Source organism: Camarhynchus parvulus, chromosome 1 (genome assembly GCF_901933205.1).
Source record: "Camarhynchus parvulus chromosome 1, STF_HiC, whole genome shotgun sequence".
NCBI lineage: Eukaryota > Metazoa > Chordata > Aves > Passeriformes > Thraupidae > Camarhynchus > Camarhynchus parvulus.
The window spans coordinates 18,041,818-18,067,775 of NC_044571.1; the positions used below are offsets into that span (position 1 = coordinate 18,041,818).

The 25,958-nt window shown below is 38.4% G+C and overlaps 1 protein-coding gene across 1 annotated transcript in view; it reads right to left on the minus strand.

Moving 5' to 3' along the window:
* The window catches only part of GLRA2 (glycine receptor alpha 2), a 120,067-nt gene that overhangs the window by 53,343 nt on the left and 40,766 nt on the right, over window positions 1-25,958 (minus strand). The window contains exons 5-7 of the mRNA XM_030949110.1: window positions 22,129-22,211; window positions 21,035-21,172; window positions 18,636-18,850 (exon numbers count right to left, since the gene is read on the minus strand). Of these exons, the coding sequence (XP_030804970.1) occupies window positions 18,636-18,850; window positions 21,035-21,172; window positions 22,129-22,211 (436 nt within the window). The remainder of the gene's footprint in view (window positions 1-18,635; window positions 18,851-21,034; window positions 21,173-22,128; window positions 22,212-25,958) is intronic.

A 25,958-nucleotide genomic window follows, 5' to 3' on the forward strand; every position in this document is an offset into this window, starting at 1 on the left:
TGCAATTGAAAGAGTAAAAAACAATCTCAATTATGTGAGTTTCTGAATACTGTTCCTCCAACAGAATTTCAGCACAGTATCTGCCATGGCTCAGTGTTCCCCCAGGTATTTGCAGGACTGTCCCTCCTTTTCCCCACCCTCCTAAACACTTTCCCTACACTCACATGCAATGCTAGAGCTTCTTCTTCCAGAAAGTAGAACTTGGCTGGGTTGGGGATAAAAAATATGAACGTCAGAGTAAGAATTTATTTTGGTTCTAAGAGCATGAAAGATCATTAAAAGCATTATTTGTAGTCACAAAAGAATACTCAGGTGTTCTTACAGGGCTTTTCTATACCTAAATTTAGAATATAGAGGCAAATCAGCAGCAGACATTCTGTTGGATTTTGCAACTTCTTTGAGAGGGGGCAAACAGCAACTCACTTTTCCTTTTCATTTTTTCCTGAGACTTGCACAGTTATTAAAAATCCATGTGTGCAGTTGTCCTAATGATTTTGAAGAGGCACAAATCTGTCTGACTAACAAAAAGAGGTGAGAGATGCAGTTCATAATTCTTATATAAAATCCTGCCTATCTCAAGGCTTTTTCTACCTTAGTCCTTTCAATTTGCTTCTATCAGTGCCAGCCACGGGAACTCAGCAGTTAATGTGGCTTATTTTCACACCTTTACAAAAGTCACAATCAAAAGCAGTAGGACCTCTGCCCTGAGAGCAGGGAGGGGGACTGGCACATTGCAAAATAGTTGTTCTTTTTCTTTAAAAGGTGAAGTCATCAATTATTCTTGCCCCCGAGCACAAGCCTTCCTTTGCCCAAGAAGTTTTAATTACTATAATCTAAACCTCACTTTCCTGTGTCATCCTAGCTAACCTGCGGTAGATAAGTTGCCTTCTAAAGGATTTAATGTGAGTGGGCAGGACTGACTTCTTATAGAGGCTAAAAATATTTGCTCTCTTAATGCCATGGTAGGTTCTGTCCATAAGAGGATTAATTAAACCTTGTCTGTGAACATACAGATATGGTCACCAACTGCAGAGCACATTTGCACACACCCACAGTGCAATGAATTGATGTCTCCAGAGAAGTGTGTCACTTTATCTACCAGCAAACTTCTCTATCCAGGCTCCGTTTGGCTGCCTATGAAGCAGGAACAAGGGACCTCAGCCTGGTGTTGGGTCCTTTCAAGAAAGACTGAGTCCTAGTGCACAGGAGACAGCAGGGAGTGCTCCAAACCTCTTCTCCTGCCCCCACATGGACCCAGAGCATGGCAAGAGCTGCCTGCCAGGGAGTCCCCAAACAGCCCTCAGGAGCCTGCATCTCACTGGCAGGATTAACCTACACTTCACCAGGGAAAGAGTATTGCAGATGAGTTTGCAAAACAATTGCTTCAGAACTGAGGATGCCACCAGGTGTTCTCTGCAGGACAGGGTCTCTTGGTAACCCTAGGGTGTCCTAAGGTGCTAATAGTAACAAAACCTTTTTTTTTGTGGGTGGACATGCAATAGCAAGGTGGTCAGAGCAGAGGGCAGCTCCCCTGCTCTATGTCAGCTTGTGATTGTGTTATTCACTTGAATGGGTTTGGATCTCACAAGTAACATTCTATGGTGCAGAGCCTAGAACAGATGTGTTAACCCAGCCAGTAACTAAGTACCATGCTGTGGCACTTACATTCTCTGAAAAAATCCCTTTACCCAGGATTTTTCTCCTGGGAAGCTGAGACGCCTCGGAGAAAAAGAAAACAATTCTTATCTCATTTGCTTCTCCTGTGTTGTGCTCACATGTGGAATGTGTTTGGAGATTGTTTATGCACAGGTGATTGTTTCATTGGATTCTGGTGTGAGCTGTTTTGGCTCTTTGGCCAATCAGGGCCAAACTGTGTTGAGACTCTTTCCAGAGTCACAAGTTTTCATTATTATTATCTTTTAGCATTTAGTAAATATCCTTTCTCTATTCTTTAGTATAGTATAGTATACTTTAATATAATATAGTATTATAAAGTAATAAATTAGCCTTCTGAGAACATGGAGTCAGATTCATCATTCCTGCCTTCGTTGGGGCATTCCCAGGAAATACAACACCATGCAGCTCACTCTTGCTGCTCGCTCTCTCCCCATTCCCTGCTGTGGTGTGGAGGAGAATCAGGAGGTAAAACTCATGAACTGAGAACAGTTTAAGAATGGAAATAAAGTAACATAACACTACTACTGCTATAATTTATAATAATAATAATAATAGTAGTAGTAGTAGTAGTAGTAGTAGTAGTAGTAGTAGTAGTAGTAGTAACAGTGGAGGACAGGGGGAAGAGAGAGAGGAATAACACCCAGGAAAGAAAAGGGATGCACAGTACAGCGGCTCATGCCCCACTGACTGACATCCAACCAGCCCCTTTTAAATGGCATCTGTCTGTAGCCCTTGTGTAATTGCTTGTCCCCTATAGTTTATAAAACTGGGCTTTACTGGTTTGTAGAACCTATTCCCTGAAGTGTGAGCTTGGAAATACTTAGAGTAAAACCAGATTCAGAGATCCATATTTCCTGTTTTTTTACTACATTCTGCTAGCTGGTCTTGGATCCTAAAACAGCATCCTGTCCCAAGGAAAATTTTCTGAACTGGACAAATCAGTTTTTTCAAATAAAGAAAAATAAGACTGTGCTGAAAAAAAAACCCCAACCAGTAAGATCAAAATCCATATTTACCATCAGATAGGCCTGGTGCTCGGCTCCCTGACAGAGTCCACAGCAGCACTTGGACCTCTGTGCACTGCTGGGGGTAAAGAGTGCTTGATATCAGCACCTTCTTTTTGCTCCCCCAAGAGCCATGAATGCTGGGCAGTCTCCAGGTCAGTGAAGCTTATCTGAGACAAATGCCACAGACACGTTTCATGTTCCATGAAGGACACAGAAGGAGCCAGTCTCCAGAAGGATGTGCTCCAGTGCTCTCCTGTGCTGGTGTACCTCACCCTGAGAGTGCTTGTGGAGGTGCTTCCTACACACATCTCCTGAGCCTGCCAGCACAGCATGGAAACACCAGCAAGGGAAGGCCTCTCCACAGCAGTCCCAGCTCTGTACCTGGGAACAGATGGGAGCCTGCAAAACCAGCCTTTCTCACAGTATCCTGGCAACTCTGGATGGAGTGTGCTTTTGTGGAGGGGAAGAGAGATAGGAGGGGGAATGATGTGGTGCTGTTTGAAAACACTTGTATAAATATGTTCACTTCAGGTTCATTTTTACAAGTGGCATGTACAGTACAACATCAGACTGCTTTGTATTTTTTTTTTCCCATTGCAGCTTTGGTTTTCTATGAAACCACAAATTTGCAGATTTTCGCCCAAGTTCCTAGAATCAGAAATGACAGTTAAAAGCAAAAAAGATGCAGGATAATTACTTTCCTTCAGTTCTATTCTAACACTGAAGTCACAGTTGCGGTGATGTTGTCTGTTATTGCTGGGCATTGGTAGCAATGGTGAAATAGTTAAAGGCTTTTTGTGATGTAGCAGTAAGCAGAATTGTTGAACATGCACAATAGCCTTGATAAAATTTTCAGAGGAGGGGAATGCTTTCTGCAGTTGGCCAAGTATGTGCTTGTTTGTTAGATAAAATGTAATTTCACTTCTGGTTTCGTCTCTTCACAGAATTCTTGCATTTCAATCCATTTTTGGAGAGTCTGAATTACAAAATATTCTGCCTTCATCACCAAATTCATGTGTAAACAATGACATCTGAAAATTTAAATATTTGCACATGAAAATTAAGGTGTAATGTGACCACTGTTAGTTTTAGAGCTAAACTCTTGCACTGGAGATTAGCTAGTAGAATAAAATAAAAGCAAACATTTTCACAAGAGCAGCATATTGGGAACTAGCTGGGGTTTCACAGATCTGTTTTCCTTAATCAGCAAAACTTCCTGCTCTTTTGGGATCCTAGATTTAAAGCTGACCAAGAGACAACACAGGGAGATGGTAAATTACAAAAATGGTCATGTCAACAGTGTTGAAATATGAACAGCAGATTCTGTCTAATGGAGCACTGGAACTAGCAAGAGCACACACAACAGCATACACATGTCAGCTTTCAAATTTGGAACAAATCAAAAATCATTCAATACAGAAGGACTACCACATGATTCCTGGGATATGGTTTAGTGCTTTGTTCTCCTGGGTTACTTGTGAACCCCTAAATTTTGCATTTAAAGAAGACACTTATCTGCAGAATGTTGATTTAATTAAAGAAAAATAATCTTCCACTAAAAAATAAATATACTTAAGTAAGTTCTCCAGTTGGTAAGTTAGTCAGAGGTTTGTGTCATTTTAAAGGAACTGAAGATTTAGCCTCACTCTGAAAAGCAGATCTCAGTTTTATGGCATGTGCTTGCTCCATGCATATGAAAAATCCATGTATCCACACAAAATACTGCAGAATTTAACCAGCAAAACTCAGCTTTTCATTTTCTGACAGATTGTAGAATCTCCCCAAGCAGCCTGTTGGCACACTAGAGCAAAGGACTCAATTAAATACTTCATATTAGATTCTGAGACACACTTGTCACCTTGCTCACGTACTGACCTCTACATGCATTTACACAGAAAATAGCAAATAAAACATGACCCCAGTGAGCAAGAAGCTCTACAATTATATGTTGGACACAAGCATTGATCACAGAGGGAAAGATACCTCCTAAGTCAGAGACTTGCATTTGCCTCTCCCTCCCTCAAACGTGCATGATCACAGTGACATCCAGCATGTGAAGAGTGCAACCCAGAGCTCTCACAGAACATCATATAAATGCTCAATGCATGGCAGATCTATGCATAAATGTAAAAATGACACTGCTACATAACTTTAAATGATGTAAGAAAACCAATATTGGCTCCAGTCAGTATGAAATGTGAGCATTTTGTAAGCAGGAGGATTTTATAAGTTTAGTTGATGACAATCCCTTCTTGAAATGCTTAAATCACTTTTATCCAGAAATGCATGCATTGAAGAAACCACTAATATCAGCCTCTGATTTCCTCCTAGAATGCCAGTTTATTTTGAGAATTGATTTTTTAATCCACTGTGAAGTCACATGTTTGAATTATTTTTACTTTGTATGTATTCAATTTTCTTTTCTAATTTACAGCTCCAGGAGTCAAACTGAGTCTTTGTGATAGTGCAGTTGCAGCTCTCTGCCTACAAAACTGGGACTGGAGACAGAATTATGCCCTGTGGGCAGCCTCACTCCTCTGAGCAGAGTCTTAGAGTCACCTCCTGTAACATACTTGTCTTTAAGATTAACAAATGTGTAATAGGCTAAAATGAAACAAGACTTTGGATACCACCTCATCTGCAATTAATTTCTTCTAGTCCCTTTTGGCATGGCATGTGAATAAGAGTGAGAAGGAAAAAACTAATTTATTTTCTAAATACAACAGGTTTGAGCTTAATCACACACAAATAGATGTAGGTAAAAAGATTCTTGTATAGTTACTTGTCTGAAAAAAAAATAAAGATCTGAATATTTCTTCTTTATGATGTGCTTTTTAGTACATTTCATATTGCATGTTTGGGATGGGATTTACTTCACACTGCTTCAGACATCTGACTTTCAGACTGGTCAGCCTGGCATTGCAGGCTGACACCTGAAACAAGAGGTCACCTAACCTGCCTCACATACCTACGTGAGTGTCAGAAGAATTTGGCAGTGGAGGTGCCTCCTTCTCTCAGGTGGCTAGAAAGACAGTCCAAAACAACTTTCAGACACCTTAGTTTTGACAGCTAAATCTCACTTCAGGGTTACAAGTCAGTTGTTTGCTTTCTGATTTAAAATTATTGCTGAAAAAACAGATGCATACAATAAAATAGCCATCACTGGTAAAAATAGAAAAATTTCTCTGGCTTTCTCTGAACAACTTCAGAAACGCAAATGCAAATAGAACACAATTTATTTTCATTATGGGCTATTTTACTCTTTCTTCAGTCTGCTATTACAAACCACAGCTGAAAAATAGCCCTCTATTGATAATTACATAGAGCTACACGTTAATGTTTTCAGTGCATGCTTAGAATCATGAAATTGTTATGGCTGGAAAAGATCTTTAAGATCATCAAGTCAAACTTTCAGCGCAGCACCACACCACATTCACTATTAAACCATGTTCTCAAGTGCCACATCCACATGTTTTTTGAACACTCCAGGGTTGGTGAACCAACCCCTTCCTGTTCCAAAGCTTTTCAGCCCTTTTTGTGAGAAGAATCTTTCCTAATATCTAATCTAAACCTCCCTTGGTGCACCTTGTGGTCATTTCCTCTCGTCCTGTTGCTTGTCACCTGGGAAAAGAGGCTGACCCACCTGGCTGCAGCCTCCTTCCAGGCAGTAGAAGAGAATAGTGTAGAGAGCAATAAGGCCCCATCTCAGCCTCCTTTTCTCGAGATTAAACACCCCAGCTCCCTTGGCTGCTCCACATCAGACCTGAGCTCCAGACCCTTCCCCAGCTCTTTCTCTAGACTTGCTGCAGCACCTCAATGCCTTTCTTGTAGCAAGGGGCCCAAAGCTGAGCACAAGATTAGATGTGTGGCCCTCAATATCACCAGCTGATGTTATTAGTACATCACTAGTTGATTTTAAGCTATTAAGGGTCTTGTTATATATTTCTTCTCTCTTCACCCTGCCCCATCAGTTAAAAAGGTTTTTCTTTTTCCTTTTTTATCTTGCATGGATGAACAAGTGACTTGTTACATCAGTACAGTTCCCCTAACCCAAAAGGAGCTCTACATTTTGAATTTTTTACTATTTTTAAAATTGTCTTATTCACTTCAATTGGTATTAGAAATTATTGCCTATCCACTTTATTCATGAAGAGCTTTTTCTCTTTCAGACTAATGCTGTCACTGGAACTCTTCTGTCTTATAATTAAAGAAACTCATACATTTACATGTTCCATACAAATCCACATTGTTCCCATTTGTTGATACAAAGACTTCTTAAAAATTCTGACTTCACCTCCCCCATACACCCAAATCATCACTTGTTCGTCTGGCTGGAACCTGGGAGGCTCTCAGGAAATCACACTTTTCCCTGCTGCCCAAGACTCTACTGCTATTTAAGAGGCTAAAATGAATATAAACAATATAAACTACCAATTTTTACAGCCTGTCTGATACTCCTTCTAAGTTACCACTCATTTTAACGAAACTTTTTTATTTTTATTTCAAGAGGTACAGAAAGGGACTGGCAATGGAGCATCAGCTCTGGAAAGCTGTGGGGAAATGATGAATATGACTACTGAGACTATAAACACCATAGAGGAGGAGGAGCAGGAAGAAGGAAGCTATATCAAGAGTTTCCACAGTAGTGTAGTTGTGGTTACTATATTTTAAAAGATTATATTGGCAGAGTGAGAAAGATACAAGACTGAAGGCTGACAAAGACATTGAATGAGTGAGAGACAAAAGAAGCTCAATTTGTAGTTTACAAAAAACAAAAGAATGTTCAAAAGTCACTTGGTTTCATCATAGGATTTCCTGAATGAGAAGACAGTGGGTCTGGACAGCATTTGGAGACCAAACAAGAATTGCACAGCAAGGAACACTGGCTGGAGGACAAAGCCAGAGAATCCTGTCTTAAAAAACACTTCCCTTTAAGAGCATGCCCAGGTAGTTATTGAAATAAAATTCCAAACTCTATTTTCAAAAGAAGACTGCACACTTTCAAGACAAGCTTAAGCCAAATACAGAATATCTATAAAACACAACTGTAGCAGAAATTGGATGCAAAAAAAAATATAGTGTTATCCTGGAAAGTCACATTGGCCCTTCTGGAGCTGGAAAATTATTTCTACAAGTCACTAAGCCACATCAGAATTCAAACAGGCCAAACTATGCCCCAGTAATTTGAAGCTTCATATGTTGGCTACAAAGAGCATGGCTGGAGCTCAGTGTGAGGCAGTTTGATTTTATTCAGTGTTTGTGGGCCTGAGCTTGATCTTGTGTGGTAAGTTTTTAATTAGAGCAGTTTTTCTCTGAACCCTTAGTATTATTCATGCTTGAAAAGTACCTACCAGTATCTCAAAAATGCTAGATCTGAGTAGTATGCAATTTTTCCCTTCCCTCAAGATTTTTTGACATTTCAGAAATGTATTCTAAATTAGAATGAAAAGAAAATGTAAAAAAAGTCACAAACCAGAAATTTGGGGTTTTTAAATAATGTCAATTGAATAATTTCTATAATTTCCATTTTCATGTCAAACCTTTCAGATATTTCTAGACTGGCTAAATTTTGATTTCCAGGTATTGAGGCATTTCAATAATAATAATAAAAAAGATGTTTTGGAGAAATCAGACAGTGGTGGCTGGAAGTCAACAGAAATTATTTGGGGAATTTTTCCAACAAATGAAAATGTTATACTAAAGTATCTTTTTCACAGCTTCAACAAAGAGACATGTTTTACAAAAAGCAGTTCCTCAGAGAAAATGCCTGACCCCATATAAAGTGTTTGTCACTGCTGGAGCACAGATCTAATACAATGTGTACTATACAAAGAGGAGAAAGGAAGAAGTATTTATTTGATTTTAGCTGTAAACTGCAGAATTCTTTTTTAGCTGGAGATAGTATATCTGAAAATTCACTTTCATTCTCTCTTCAGGGTGATTTTCACTTGCCTTTTCTTTAGAAGAGCATCTCAGAAGAGTATAAATTAAAGGAAAAAAAATCGCAATGAGAACAGCAGCTAGCCATGCCAAGGATGTATTTTAAAAGTCTCTTTCACAGATGGCAGACAGAGGAGCTGGGTAAGATGATTTTGAACTCTGCTGTAGACAACAGCTGTTATAGAAAACACCTTGCTTTAACTAAGAGGGAAGTACATCTGGAGGAAATCAGCCTAATCACAGAAATCATGAATGAAACTGGGCAGATGAACTGCCATGAAGTGAAGTTCCCATATTCAGGCAATGCATAGCCTTTAATTAGATATGTCATTCAATTTGGGAAAAGCTTTTACTGAAACCTCATTAATGTAAGAAGCTAATCCACTCTTATAACTGCACTCACCAAGAGAATTTTACCTTTGATCAATTCACCCTGACATCATTTGCCAGGCTACAGGTCCTTCCTGGAAGGATGTGTAGTACACACACATTTTTACACAGAAACATCTGTCTGTTGTTCCAGTCAATGAAGGCTGTCCCAGTTTGTTCCAGCTGTGCAGCTGACACATAACACTTCTAGCATGAGCAATGCAGTGTTTATCCTGATCCTAACAGGGCACTGGAAAATTGTTAAGAAAAAATATTCTCATTTACCAAAAATCCCCAAGCATACCCAGTTAAAATCAACATTACACCATTACTAAAACATGAGAAATGAACCAGCTTCAGAGGGAATAATTAAGCAATTAAGAGAATAATTATATGTTTTTCTTCCCCCTCACTAGATGAGGTAGATAAAGAAAAGATACCAAAAAAAAAGAGACCATATCGCTTCCTGGAGTGGTATTTTATCATTTTTGAGACACATAAAATCAATGTTGGGTTTGGGGTTTTTTTCATATCCAGGCATAGATATATGCATAAATGAGTTGATCTGTGCTATTTTCATAACATAACCCTGTCATCCTTGACTTTGGGGAGCCCTGGCAAAAATAAGGGCAGCAGTAAAGCCTGAGCATCTGAAGTCACATCATTCCCAGTGACAGGATTTTGTTTTCATTCTGAGCAGACTCTGTTTGTGCTAGAATGTTCAGGAGACAGCAAAATGCAGCCAACAAACTCATAAAATAGATCCTGTCAGACAACTACAGCTTTCTTTAAAAAGCGAGTATCTTTATTGTTTGAATTAGAAAAAGAAACAGAACAGACTGTCTTACTCCAAAGAGCTTTTATTATAATCCTGACATTGCAGCTGCTTCACTTTCTTAATTTTTCATATTTTCTTTGTCAGTTCTATGGAAAATCAAAACGGTTTTAAGTCATTTTTTAATGAGCAGAGCACACTCAAGCATAGAGTGGTGTGGTCCAGGAGGGTGGTACTCTCATTGCAGTCTGTCACCAGTCTATATGGTTCCCTCAGAAATTAAGTGATGATTTCAAGTTGATCATCCCTTAAGAAATGGATGGACATCAATGACTCATGACCACAGACAAATTTAAACAGTAGAACTGTTAACAAAATTTTAGTACAAATCAATCAATAAAGTATTCCAATTGCTCTTACACACAAAAAGGAAAATGCCCTTCTGCAGGAAAGAGACAGAAAATGCCATAATTTACATGAATCAAGTAATTAAAGACAATTTTTAGTTTCTCAGTATACATCCTCATAACAGAAAGGGTTTCTCCAATAAGTGACAAATATTGATATATTCTCCTTATAAGTGTCATTATCAATAACTATTTGTAATATAATTGTACTATCTTTTCTGTGAATCATTGAACTGAGCAACATTTGTTATGCGTTCTCTCTTTTTCTTAGCTTACATCTTCTGCTGTGACTTAGTCATTATGTTCCTCTCTAGACATACTGAAAGCTCTGGCTCTGTTCTCCAGAGCCTTAACCTTTGGTGGAATGAGGGAAGACAGCACACCATGTCTGTTTCTCACAGGCAGGGCTGCCTAACACCAGATAGAAGCTACTGAGGATCAAAGCTTTTTATTCTTATGCTGCCTTCTCTTTGAGACTAGATAACTCAATTAACTCCAAGCTTCTAGTAAGAGGAAATAAGAAGAAAAAGTCACTATTTCATCATGGTTTAAAACTTTAAGACAAAAGTTTGTGAATAATGACACATTCTGGAATGCATGACCATTCCTTAAAACCCAAAATTATATCATTTTCTTGGCAATACCTAGTTTAGAATTGTTTAATTTCCAAAGCTGATCTTAATTCAGCAAAGACTATTGTGCCCCACTATTGGTGAATTAAAGTTATAGTTTTGTCATAACACAGATATTTTATGTCAAACAAGACGCACTGAGTCATTTAGTTCCTGCTACAGCAGAAGTTTGTTTGAGGCATCCATGAAAAAGTAAATTGTCTCCCTCTGTTTTCCTTGCAGGAAAGAGGGACAGGAGAAGAGGGAGTTAATACTTTTAGGTATCAATATCAACAAGCAATTCTTTTTTCCCATGAAAACGTTTCCCAAAAGGAAAAGAAAGACCTGTCATTGAAGTAACAGAATTCAAGTGGCTCCACTGTCACTCAAAGCCAACTTTTGGGAGTATGATGTCAATGGCCCAGCTGCTTCAGCAGCCATGTGCAGTGAGCACTGATATTCAGACTGGAAGGCAGCAGCCTTGAGGTAAACTGCAAATGAAAATGGTTTTCACAGACTCCAGGGGGTCCCATCAACATTATTTCAAATGAAATATTAACAGAATATATTCATAAGTAATAGTTCTAGATGATCTAATAGAGTCAAGTCTTGCAATTACTTGAAACACATGAGCCACAACAGAGTAGGTCACTGCTTCAGAGAGGGTTTGCAGTGCTTATGTCTGTGAAAGAGCAGCAGAAGGCACTCCTCAGAGAGACACTAAAAGCCACCAGAAAGTCCTGAAGGGTGTGACAATGAAGCTGAAGGCTCCAGTATCGTGCCAGGGTTATGAAACAATCAGCAGACTGGTGTGCACAATAACTTCAACCCTTCTTTGATGCTCAAAATAGGCTCTGCTGAATGCCAGCCCTCCCAGATGAATGCATTATAAAACCTGCTGAGGAAGTGCCAGGAGTACTCAAACTACATCCCAGAGGTATTCAGACACATCTTATTGCATATTTTTAGCTGTCACACATGACAGCAACTACTGCTTTTGTTGTACAGTAAATACCATTGTCTTCACTATACAGAAAAGTAAACTTTGAAGTTTAGATGGGTATACAGTGTGACTGATTTACTCATTCATTTTTCACTTCCATAGAGTAGAATCTGCTATAGATCCTAGGGTATTGATATTAATCAGACAACATAGCAGTCATATCTCATCAGTCAGCTTTGCACAGAATGAAGGACAGAGGGAAACTCCAGAACCCACACATAACCATTGTAAGACCCAAAGACTGTTCATGGTACCACATATCTGCAGCCAAACTAAACAGAATAATGTGACAATTTCTAGCATCAGATTTAGGTGCTGTATTTAAACTTTTATATCATTCTTCCTGCTGCTTTTCTCACAAGTAGCATGGATTCTGCTGGGTTTTGTCTTCTCATCTATGCAGAATACTGAAGACTTCAGTTTTATAGAACTAGAATCAGTTGTGGAATGGAAGAAAAAGAATTCTTCCTATTATGAATGCATGATCACAGCATACATAACTGTGCCAAAGATCATCCAACATCATTTTAATTGAGATTTCTGCTCCCAGTGAAGTTGTAACTGCACAGAATAGCTCTTTAAGTATCTACTTAGGCCTCAAAGGGGCAAAATTTTCAATAAAACAAGGTATCTTTAACAAGACCAGCTGCTGTACCTGGAAGTAGCAGAGAAGTTTCTGGGCACCACAGATTCTTGTAAGTGGGGCCAAGGATGTATTTTCAAGCTGGCACTAACATGGCCACAGTGCTGTGAATATTTTAAGAGACTGGGAAGTTCTCCCTGGTACTCCATGTATCTATCATCTGATGCATGCACCACATCTCCCACTGCCATTCTAACAACCTCCTGCCTTCAAGCACACACACCTTAATATCTTGCCTCAAAACCACTATTGAGAATACATACTTAAAGGGAGATGAAGTAACAATAAAGAAATGACATATGAAAATCTGTAGAGCAGAACCAGAAAACACCTTTCCTGAGCTATAAGTTATGATTAGGTACTTATAAACTATTTGTCAGGAATAATTTTTTCTAGCATTTTGTAGGACTTTTACTTACACACAAAAGTCTATATTTAGTTCCAATCAGTTTGCACCCATTTAATTGTTTCAATAAGTCACAGTATGCAAACAAATGTCCACTTACTTAAAAGCTTTTTTTTTACTTTCAGAACTTTTTTGTTGAAAATTAGGTTCAGTCAATATGACTTCCTTCATCATACAGAGTAGAACAGATTTCTATATCCAGATTCAAATACTGTGTGGAATGCACCAATGAATATTGAAAATATTATCTCAATACAAAAATTAGTTGTACTTATCTTGGTCAACCCCCATTCCTCCCCAAAAAAGGAGTTAAAGTGGCTTTGAAGATCTCTTAATATTAATAAAAGGAGGAATATATGTTGTATGTCAAAACTACAATGCGAACAGAAAAGAAAGATATATAAGAATGCTGGAAATTAATAAAATGACTGCATCCTAAAACATTTCCATGCAGGCACATGACTGAAGAGTAGCTCCTCATGGCTACCTGACAATGCAGCGTGACTGCCCAAGAGTTTGCACAGGATACCTTCTTTCACTCTTCTAGAAAACTGACAACCAATAAAATACTCAAGGGTTCTAAACAAATGTTTTTAAACTGGAAGTTTGTTTATATTAACACTATCAGGATACATAAATGCGTGATGTAGACCAGACACATTAAAGTACCAAGGTTTAGGACCATTAGGTCTCCAGCAGGAATTTGTAAACAGCTTATAACAATAGGGTTGTCTTAATCACTTAAGCAGTGTGTAAAATGCACAGACACCCACATAATCCAAGTGCCAATTAACAAATCTCATGATTGCCAAATTACTTCCATATTTCCTCTTCAGATCCAGAGACTAGACCAAAAACAATTTGTCAAAAAGATTGCTTCCCTTCCAAGTTACTTCATTATTCCTTTTTTACCATAATGCTGCACCAGAATGTATAATCTCTGTGCTTTGCTAATGAAACAGTAAGTGATCACCTTTGGTACCCTACTTCCTATGAAAGCAAATGTACACAGAACAAAATCATCACTGATAATAGCATCTATTCCTTTGTCCTTATTAGCATTGTTCCTCTTTTTATTATTATTATTATTATTATTATGGTATCATTTTAACCTTAATTAAAAAAAAAAACCCAAACAATCAAAAGTGCTATGTTCTTGTATCTTCTTTACTTGATAGCTTCTGACATTTAGAAAAAGAAGGAAGACTGGCCTGCCAGAAATCAAAGATTCTGTAAAAGTCTCCAAATATCCAGAGGATAGTGGATGACACATAAAAACAGTCATTTACTGCCAAGGGGGATAGACTTCTTTGGCTTTGGTTTGGCAAGTCTCTGTACCTATGCTTTTATTGCATTTGGTAATATATGGAGTGATTTAAAGCAAAATTAAGTGAATGAAAGGACTCCCAGAAGTTTTGGTGAGCTTTGAATTAGTGTTTTTTTCTGCACAGATTGTTCCCTGGGGACAGAAAATGCATTCATTAAGCACTGTGCATTAAAGCTACACAATATGAATGCTATGCAACTGTGTAAAATACAGTTGCCATCACTTGACTTAAAATATCCTGAAATGTTTTGCTTCATGGCAATAAAAGTAACTCATTTTCTTGGACTGTTGTTGCTAAGGTTTGGTTTATGTAAGTGTTTTAAGAAGAAAGCAGTCTGAAAAATACACAACTGGCACAGCAGAGAACTCATTATTCTTTCAAATGCCTCTTTTGAAAATGCTTTCAAACTTTTTATTCTGTTGATTCAACAGGAGAGCCATTTACAAGTAAAAAGAATAGCAAGAAAATGGTGCTTAAAAGCTCTGAAGAAAAGAACTGTTTTGTAACACTTCTTAACAATTCTGCACTACTGGCCCTTGAATCCCCCGCTTTACTCCCTCAGCTTATACATATCTGGGACTGTAAGTAAAGACAGATATCCTGGTGTCCCTTGTGGTGCCCAGACAATTCTCAGTCCCTATTTTGATGGACACATGGTGCCCTCTGTGTCCATGGGACCGGTACTTCCAGAGGACAAGCATGTGCTGGGCTCTGCCTGGATGTACAGTCGCTCCCATCAGGTTCCCAACTGGTGCACCCTGGAGCTTCTCTGCAGAGGTAAAGCCCAGCACAGCCCAGGTGCAAGGGATGTCCCTGGCTCGTGCCCAGGACTCACACAGGGAGCTCAGGGTTACCTGGAGATCTCCCTGTGGCTGTGTGGTCACAGTGATTGCCCAGCTGGCACCCAGGATTTCTGCTCAGCTGGCACCCAGGATTTCTGCTCAGCTGGCTGATCGGCAAGAGCCACTGGTGCAGCTGAGCGCACAAACATTACCCAGATGGAGTTTCTAAGTGGAAAGGGATGATGTGACCAGGGAATTCAAACATGAGAGTATCACATGTGGGTAATACTTGTACATATGGACATGTGGGAAGAGGAACTGATCATAGAAATCTTGCTGTTTTGGATCACCATTCCTGGGCATCCCAGTGATGGATTAGTCAAACTGGAAGTAGAGAATTGCATCCCAACTTTCTGGATGAGTTCTTTACCACGCCCTAACACAGGCCAATTCAGGTAACATAATAATAATAACAACAATAATAATAATAACAGATGCTGTCACCTCACAAGTTCTCTGTAACATACACAAAACAATTCCATCACTTTAAAAGAGATTGGCTCCATGGTGAATATTTCTTGGAATTTCACCCCATATTCTTAGACAGCATTACAAGATACTCCAAATATAGTAATTCCACAGAAATACTACAAAATTTACCAAAGTAATATATTTCATTTAGAAGAGTGCATTCTAGATAATTCTCTTATATGCAGCAAATATGAGATTCAGATTAATTAATTTCATTCTTTCATTTCCTTTCATTTTCCTTTCTTTTCTTTTCAGCAATCTCAATCTAATGTTTAATTTTCAACAGCTGAGTGCCTAATGTTTGTGTGGCCATGACCTACTATTATGAAATCAGTGTATGGAAATGAATGTTAATTATTAATATGGAAAAGAGCGATTTTAAGCAAAGAGAATATTGTTGTGTTATCTTACACCAGGGTTGAGAACAATACCTAGGTAATTGCTTCTAAACAGTAACACTTTAGTCATTTAGATAGTGACTTGGAAACAGACAAAAACCCTAAGGAATCTTATCACAATTTTTCTTTGTCTTTCTTAGGTGAAGAAATTATTGCTTTTAAAGCTGGCTAATTGTGATACTTTGTTGTTTTCTGTGGCAAAGCTCTATCAAAATAGAGAAGAATGGAAAAAACTCTTGGCATGAAACTGGGTAAATTAAAGTTAAATTGCATAAATCTATATTAATAAGAACAGGACATAAAGAAGGATGAGGAAGTTATATTGTATTCAATCCTAGGCTGCTTTCACAAAGCAAAGTTGCATCTGTGTTTTTCAGTATTCTTGCAAAAATAACCCTCCTGAAATATCTTATTCTGTTAGACATTCATGCTAGGAGAAACTTTTAAATGGATGTTTCATTGGCAGCCTAACTTTCTGTGTTTTGGCAATATGTAGACAGGGCTTAGCAAACCATTATTTTTAAACAGGAATTTTGAAGCATCAGATCTGACACTGATTTGATTCAATTCTTTTCATATTTTTATTTCTAAGTGCATTTCAGCTGGATAGATTTTATTAATAAATACAATTTTCATATTAAGTTACAGATGGGGTTTTAAAATAGCTAAATGCCTGGAACAGCAATAGCAAGAAAATCTTCCTTCTATGTCTAAGGAATCAGGTAGTGGTGATTCAGGACCTGAATGGTGCCCATGATTCTCCAAGCACCTGAATCATCCAAGGTGGGAGTCAGCTGGCTGGAATGCTGGCATTTACTTAGAATCACATTTTTAAGTGACACCTCAAAAAGCCCCCACAAGGATTAACTAACATATAGAGATCAAAGCTATAAAATAGAGCTCAGCTGAATTACACAGAAAAAATGAAACAGCCTGACTGAAATGAGTTGTACTGGGCTTTCTGGTGGGATACTTTTCTTGGTGCCTGTTTTCTGGCAAAGGAACACAGCAGAATAGGAGAAGATGGAGTATGGGCAGAGCAGCACCATTCTCTGACAGCTGATGAGACAAATGTATTTAATCCTGAGGCTGGAGAAGAATCTCTCCAATAATCAACATATCATGGTCAACATATTTTGCATCTTCCCCTTGTTCCACTCAGCAAATATTTTTCTACTCAAACACAACAGAATGCAAAAGGGAAAACATTTCAGCTGGATCAAAGGCCTATGGTGAAAACACCTAAAGCATTTGGGGCACACCAGCACTGCAGAGCTGTTTGTCAGGGCTTGTTTGCCCAGTAGGAAATGTGGGTGGGAATCTCCATTACAGTGGTTCTATTATCTATACTTCTCAAGCCAGATAATTTGTAAGAAACTTGGAATATTTCACATGGATTCATGTTGTGCCATCTAGACACAGTCTTCAGCAATTCCAAAACTGCTATTTAAAGAGCCTCTATGCTTCTTGACAAGATTATCTTTTCAGAAATTCTTTTCAGAATGTTCACTGGTAATATGGATTGAATTGTCTGAAGAAACGTTTAATAAATTTTCAATTTGAAATTCTGAGTTAATATATGAGAGGGTTTCAGTTTGCATGGAAAATTATGCATCTCTCCAAGTGAATAAGGGAACTGAATGTGCTCACCAGATTTTTAAGTGATACTTTCTCTAACTAATTACTAACAGAGAAGTAAGACAATCCATGCACTTTTTGGAGTGTCCCTATATTTTTGAAGTTTCCCTCTACTTGAACAACTTGCATATTTGGAATGAGACAAAATGTGATACTGAAGATGAAGCACCACAATATACAACCTGCTTTCTTGGAATGGATCATGATCTACACAAACACTCAAAATTTGTGCTTTCATTGATACTCTGATCCCAGTCCCTTTGATGCTGGACTGCTGGAAAAGGACTCTTCAGGGAGTGTATCTCATAACTCCTTAGACTATTGCAAACTTTCCTACCTCTGAACTCCCTTCCAGAAAACCGTATGAAACCTGAGCTTGCACATTAAATTTGGCTGGGAATGCTGTTATCAGAAGCATTTGGGATATGTGTATGCTAAAAAGAGCTGTCAGCCTGACTAAAGAGAGAATCCAGTCTGTAATCTGTAAATTCATCTACAGCATCTGGCTAGGATTAAAAAGACCACAAAATTTGAATGAGAGGATATTTTTGTGCATAGATAGGATGAAGGTCTTCAGCTGACACTTGAGTGAGGGGAATATGGACAAATTCTGCTGTGAAACAAAGACATTAGCAGTTCCCCACTAAAAAGTTTCACCAACGAAGTCTTTTAGTTGCATATATGTTACAAACATGTATTTTATACATGCATTTCTGGGAGATATATTTATATATTCATTGGTCTAAGTGCCATATCTAGAAATATCAAGGTATATGAGAGTCTAAGAGTCCAGTGTTTTTAAAGTCCCCAGTCTGAAAGAAATCCAGTAAGATACCTAAATATCTCAGAAAATCTGGTTTCTAAACATTTATAAGTGTAAAAACTAGTAGAAACTCATTAAAAATTCATACTGCTGCACCATTCAGCCATCCACCAAAACAGAAGAAACATTCCTTAATTCAAATGCAAGAAAAGTATTGCAAATTTAACATCACACTGTTACCACTTTCTCACGTATCCTTATCAGATGCATATTTACACAGATCTTCCTGAAATTGAAAAGGGTAGCACAAACATTTCTTATAAAGAGCAAATTCATGGTACAAAATTATTTCCTTACTTTTGGGAGGGAAGCTCTTGATCCTGAGCTTTGTGTGGTCATTGTCAAAACTGTAGTGATGCCCAATGCAACTCTGGCTGGAGCAGCATCCATGTTGATCCAGAAAGAAACCCAGGATAAAATGACAATCAGCAGGCTAGGAATGTACATCTGGATTAAATAGTATCCCATCTGGCGCTCCAAATGAAACTTGACTTCAATGCATGTAAACTTTCCTAGAACATGAAATTACTTTCATAAATGCTTTTTGCACATTTTTATCTTGTTTTCTTAACATAAGTTAAATGTGTGGCCTTTTTCCTAACCTAATACTGTAAGCAGATCCTGATACACAAATACTAGTGAGCCACTTGTTGCATACTAGCTTGGGGGAAGCATGGGACCACTGAAGTATACTGTGCCCAGTTCTTCATATTAACTGAGAAAATGAATATTAGCACAATTGTTTCATCTTCAGAAAATATAATGTAATGCTTCTTTTCTAAAAATTCAATGAGATTTTACTTTAGTCAAATATAATGTTCAATAATAAAGGCGGACAGCATTTTGATCTTTTAGAGGCATGAGATTAAGCAATCATGTTTGAACAGACAAATTGTAAACTACTGCTCTTACAGTCCTAGGTTAGATCACACTCCTCATTCTGCCAATGTCACTTGCCTCTGTCTGTGGGTTATGTCTCACAGCAGAATCAACTCAAAGTCTGCTTTGAATTTTGCTAAAGTCTGACTCCAGGAAGCCTAAATCAATCTCTTGTGGGAGGTGAGACATTCTTCAAACAAGCAATAGCTGCTGCACAGCAGCCCTGGGGACAGAGGTTTGGGGGTGCCTCCCAAAACCTCTGTGCAGCAGGAGATGCAGAGCCCTGAGCTGCAACTGCCCATCAGCTACTAATGCAATCACTGTGCTGCTCTCAGAATTACTCTGGGCTAGGTACTCACTCCAGGCAGACTGCAGGAAGGCCTCTCATTCCTAAGTGTCATGGTAATGGTTTCAAACTCTTTTGTGTTGGTTGGAAAATGAACAAAGATGCGTTTATCCTTGTTCACCCTTTCAGGGTATATTAGATTGTTTGCTCCTTTTTGTGCTGTCCCTATATTTTTCTGGTGGTCTACAATGCTGAATGGTGGGTTCAAGAGTCAGCACAAAGGGGAGTGCAGAGGCTATTTGACAAAGAAAGGAGTGGAAGCTGAATAAAATCCTCTGACAGCCCAGAAGTTCTATAATGAGTGAGCTGTGACTGGAAAGGCAGACACTGAGACCTGGGCAGAGGCTGGCCCTGGCCAGGGGGCTGGGAAGGGCTGTGGTGGCCACCTGTGGCAGCAATGGCATGAGTAGCACCATCTGTCACAGGCTCTCCAGACTTTTGTGGCACAGCCTGGACAGTGAGTTTAGGACGAGGCTGAATAATAAGTTTTATCCACATTTTAATTTCACACTAAACCTGAAAGAGCAAACTATAGAGAAGACAGTGGTGGGGGCGCCAATCACAAAGTTTTCCTTCCTTGGTACTTTGGGCTCCAAAATGAGGGGCTGCATTTATAAAAATTAAACCAAACAATTTTCATAAGAAATAAATGTGATATTATTTTTAGCAGAGGCAGAACATCTCATATTGTATTATTTCATAGACTAAAACAAATGCATTTGATGCAACCAGATCAGCTCTTATGCTGAAATGATGAAAAAGCTATTTTAGATGAGAGGGATTATATTTAATCCCAGAAAGCACCCAGAAAACTGTTCTATAAATGCTGTCCCCATTAAATAAACTCCAAGCAGCTAAATCAAAATTTTAACAGAGTTTCCTCTTCTCTGTAAAACTAAAGATAAAAACCACAGCATTATAGACTCCTAAACAGCAAATGAAAGAATAAAACTTAAGAGTATTAAACAAACACCTAATTTCCCAACATTCTATGTCTGTTCAGATCAGCAATGAAAATATTATCTTTTCACATGCTACATCTCATAAATTAGACTACACATAAAGGCTGGTGAAAATTTAATATTTTTCCTCATTGGGAATATGATATGCTGGAGAAAGAAAGTAAGTTCAGAAAAATCAGCACTTTAAAAGTGATTAAACAATATTTAATAAAAGAGTACGTTTTTAAAAATGTTTCATTTTAAGAATATCAAAACAATTAGATTTTTTTATCAGTTTTTTAATATTTTAAATACTTCAATTAGAATACTTAAATGAAATTAAATTGAACTTTGAAATTAAATTTTTCAAAATAATAACAGAGAGAAAATTTCTTTCTATTCAGATTTAAAAATAAGTGTGACTGAATCAAAATTTAATTTTTTTTTTCATTTTACCCATATTTTTCCATTACAAATTGACAATAGACACCATTGGAACAACTGATAGAAAAAAATAGAATAATGCTCACCAGTGTTGTAATGCTTTGTGCAATAACCAAGTTCTTTATCTTCTTTTAAAATAAACTGTGGCAAAGTTAAACCCTCTGCAACTTGCACAGGTCCATCACTTAGCCACTCAAATATCAGATCATTCATGGTGTAGCCAACTGCAATAAAGGAATCAGAGTTTATTAGATGGCAACTGACCAGAAAAGAGCAAATGTTCTTATGTCAGAGAAGCATGTCTTTTATTGCAACATGTGTTATCTCAGTTACATTTTCAAACTGTTCAATTAACAGCACAATTCCTCTTAGTTGTCGGTTGCTATAACTACACCATTACTCTATTAAAAGCAAGAAGTAAACACTCTTATATTCTGAAGTACTGCCCTGGTTTGCCACCAAAAACTTGCTTTGCTGGCCCAAACCAGTTTAAGATTCTGCAGGCACAAAGGCAGGTGGCAGCCCACAGTTCATAGCCATACAGCTGAATCGTTTCTCCACTAAATAAATACAAAATCAGGGTAGGCTGGTACCTACTGAATACTGGGAAGGATCACTGGCACCTGCCAGAGCCTGAGCCACTGCTGGGTTTGTGTGTTGGTTACCTGGGCAGGTGGAGGCAGTGCTGAGGTGTGTGCTGGCACAGCATGGAGGGTATGTGCTGGTTCCCCAGCCCATGCCTTGCCTGGGTGTAGCACATCAGCTTGGGAATCACTAATAGGAACTCTGCTTCTCAGATATTTCACTACCATTCCCCAAAAGTGAGCCTAACTCTGTCGGACATAGCAAACCCCTGGCTGTGTAATAATCGTTCTCACTTTCCTGAGATTTAGTAATTTCTCCCACACAGGGTGGAGAATACAGGGAGAATTGCTGCATTTACCCCTGGAAGTGATGCACCTCTGATGGGTAAGGTGATGTGACCCAGGAGGGAGAAGGATAAGGGAACAGGAACAGCACAGAAACAGGCAACCCTCACATTATGGTGATAAACAAAACTCCCTTACAAAACAGGAATACTGAGTCTCACGACACAAATGTGATGATGTAAACACAATCTAATCACTGAATGTTAGGGTAAAAACTTGTTATTTGATAGATAAGGCAATTGGGCACTCACAGCTCTCGAGCTGCATTGTACATGTCTGTACATCCATAGGAAAATTCTTCAAGTCCATGGGACAGGACAAGGTTAAAGTGAGCCTAAAATTAGATGGGAAAAAATATGTTAGACATCTACAGATTTCATCTAAAGCCCCATACTTAGAGTTGAAAGGATCAAGACCAAATCTTAATACCTCAAGGGCTGGGCTCATCTCCCCCTCGAACTGTGGAGACAAAATGTGTGAGCAAAGCAGGCACTCACAGCCTGCCCTGGCTGAGCAGAGCAGAGGCAGAGCAGACAGCATCAGGTTAGTCAGACATGTTCTCCACTAATGCACCAGTGAATGTTTTGTGTACAATACTGAACCAAATAATCCAAAAGCTGAAATGCCTGGTCGTGGGACACATGGTTTTATCTTGGAAAAGCAGAAAAAAAAAAAAAAAAAAAAGAGGAAATAACAACCACGGGGTTTTTTAACAGAGTGCTTTTGTTCTGTTGGAATGAGTCCTATTTCCAAGCCTTCATTCTTATTGCTCAGCCACTAAAAGAAGGAAAATACCATTATTCAGTAAAAAAATCACATTGCATTAAAGGAGTACAGATAGAAGAAAGTAAGCCTAAAGGAACATAATCATACAAAATATATTTCCATTTTAATTTTTCAGTTGTTGTTGTTCCAGACAAAGTATAACTTTACTTAAATGGGAATACTTTTAATGTTTCTTTCTTTCTTCTGTTTTTTTTAGTTGATTTAACCTTTTAACATTTGATTGAAATACATTTCAACATCCTCTCTTCTGGTTTTTTTCTTTTTTATGTGAGAAGAAACCATTTTTAGCTAATGAAGATATTGAGATGGCCTAATTACAAACAACTAGCTTTGATAAACAGTATAAATATTAGGATTTTGTTTTAAATAATATTTTTAAAGTACATTTTTTCTGATTACATTCAGCACAAAAAAACCCACTCTGAAACAAAGAAGGCAAAAAAAACCCCTTCTGTGCCCATTTATTATAAAGGGCAGAAATAAGTTTGATTTGAAGGGACACTGAAACATTGACACATTATAAAGACAATAATTTTTTAGTTATGTCAGTGAACCTACAGGTCACCTGTTTAAGAGTATAACCTTGAAACTACATTTTCCCACAAATGTATGTGATCTCTACAGAGAAATGCTTGACTAAATTCTCCCTCCAAAGATGATTTTGTGGTTCTTAGCACATACAACTGATTCAAGGTCTTTCAGTCTATTTCTTCACCATGTGAAGTTTTGGAGACCACCTGGCTGGGGCTTCTAGCCATAAAATCACTGTGACAAAAAGATGATATTTAGGTAATTGAAATCAAAATTGTCTCACCCAGATCTAAGACCACATTCAACATCACTATTGTTGCCTCCATGTGGGTTACCTAGAAAAAGTTACACTATTTTCATCTTGACACAGTCTTAACATAGCAAACAAGATGACAGTACCAGGAAATTAGAGATCACATTTATGTGGCAGTGAGATGAACAAAAGTCCCCAGTCTCAACATCTCCATAGGAAATAAACTCACATTTAACCTTTGGGATCAAGTAGCAGAAGTATTAAAAAGATAAAATTTTCATCTAGAGAAAAAAGTTTATCTAGTAGGTGTGTAAGTGTCATTGAAAATCTGTCCTTTCCTGATTTAAATATTTTAAGTCCTTGCAAACGTTAACTAGTCTCATTTTCACTAGGTAATTTCCTGCATTAAAGATTGAGCTAATTAAGTTGCTAATCCCCAGCATTAACAAAACAGTGCCTCGGTCTCTTTCCTGAAACATTGCTATGTCAGACTCCCTTATTTTCAGTCATCTTCTAAATATGGCTTAGATGTTTTAAGCCCTTTTCAAACATGCCTTTATGCAAACGCAGCCTTTGTAAATATGTCATTTGTTTGTATTCATTGAAGTAGGCATGGGCTATTCACCCCTTGGATTTTAATGACTGTCAGGTGTGGACTGCACACTGACTTGCTTTCCTTTCTTCTTCAGCCCTTTCTACTCCCCAGAAATTCAAGTAATTTGGGGGTTTGATTACACACATGGTCAGGAAGGTCCCTCATTATTTTAATATCAAATTTGAGAATGCAAATAGACCCACTTGCAGCTTTCAAGATTTACAAGGAAAACATAATCTATCTCCACTGATATAAGGTAGATACATCTTTTTTTTCCTGGAGGTGAGATGAGAAAATTACGTAGGCTCATTTTGTAGGTCCACACAAAGCCTAATGTCCTACTTTCTCTTCCTAATCATTGCTGTCTTTCACAAAGACTTAATTACTCTCTTCTCAGCCTGAAAAATGAAAAAAAATTTCTATTTACTGTGTTGATGAGAGTAGCTCAGGACATCATGTTTATAGTTAGAGTTTTACCTCTACCTGTTGTTCACCTCAGCACAGTAGCCATTCAGAATGAACATCTTTGCCTCTAGTCCCTTTTAGCAGCAGTAATGCAAGCGTTGAAACAAGTGGTTAGGGCCTTGTATCATCCACAGATCCCCTGATTTTCAACAAGATTACTACATACTAAATGTTCAGCAGCTGGAATTTGAAATAGATCCACTGAAGTCCATGGTGGTGGGTCAATTTATACCAGTTGACTCCTTTCCAGCAAAACTATGAGCCTGCAAATGTTTCCAAACCCCAGTACCATGTCACTACTTATATATATCTACATTAATAAGGACATGGGGTCATAAATGAAAAGTGTTAGGTAGATATAGCTACCCACATTGCTGATAATAACAGTGTCATTGACAGAAAATATTTCAGCAAAATGAATCTCTCACACTTGGCAAATTTAAGAAGGGCCCCTGGAGGTTTGAAGCAAAGAGCAAACTTAATGGGGAATTACACTGATGAATACTTTAATCGCTAATAAAACAGAACAAACTGCTACAGAACAATTATTTTATTTTCCAGGCATGCCGCCACCAAGGCATTTTAGATGCATAAACAACAGATTGGTGGTGGAGAACCATAAAACACTGATGAGAAGTGCTTTATGAACCATCTGTAAAACTGAAGTGAGAAGAAGTTGACCAGGGACTTGATTTTGCCTTCCATTACCTGAGCACCCTCCACCCCACGGCAGCCAGACCCAGGTGGCACAGCTGGCTCACAGAAAGCTCTGGGGCTGAGCACATTTTATTTTCCAGCTGAGCAGAGAGGGCTCACGAGGGAGCAGGACAGAGTCACGTCTCCAGTGCCTCAGCACACCAGGCAATGTGCCAGGGACAGCAAGCTGCCTGAGAGAAGAGGAGAAGCTGCTCTCTTCTTTCCCTCCCTGCTCCCTCACTCAAACCACAGCCAAGGAAGAATCAAACCCTGGAATAATGCAAATAAGAGTATGAACAGAACAAAATACAGAATCTGAGCCAGAAAACAAAGAATGAACAATTAGCTGCCACTGTGACAAAAATAATAAATAAATAAATAAATAATGTCACTGAGCAGTACGGTAGCAAAAACAGAGCTATAATCCAAGTACTCCAGGGCAGTATTCTCTGTATTATGTTTTGGACCCTCTTCCTGACACCTTGAATGCCTGCAAAGTGCAGCAGGCACTGCTGGGATTGCTTCACTCAGCATTTCATTCAAACTCCCCTCTTTCATCCCCTGGTTTCACTATAAAGTGCTGAGATATCACTAAGACTTGGACTGTGGGCCTGTCTCTCTTCCTAGCCCCACTCAAAATCTTTAAACTTCTGGTCATCCCAGGAATCCACTTACAGCATCACTCAGAGGTCTGCATTCCCCAGTTTCTGCAGGCAGGAGGGCAAGGTCCTCTAGGCTGCAGCCACTGTCACAGC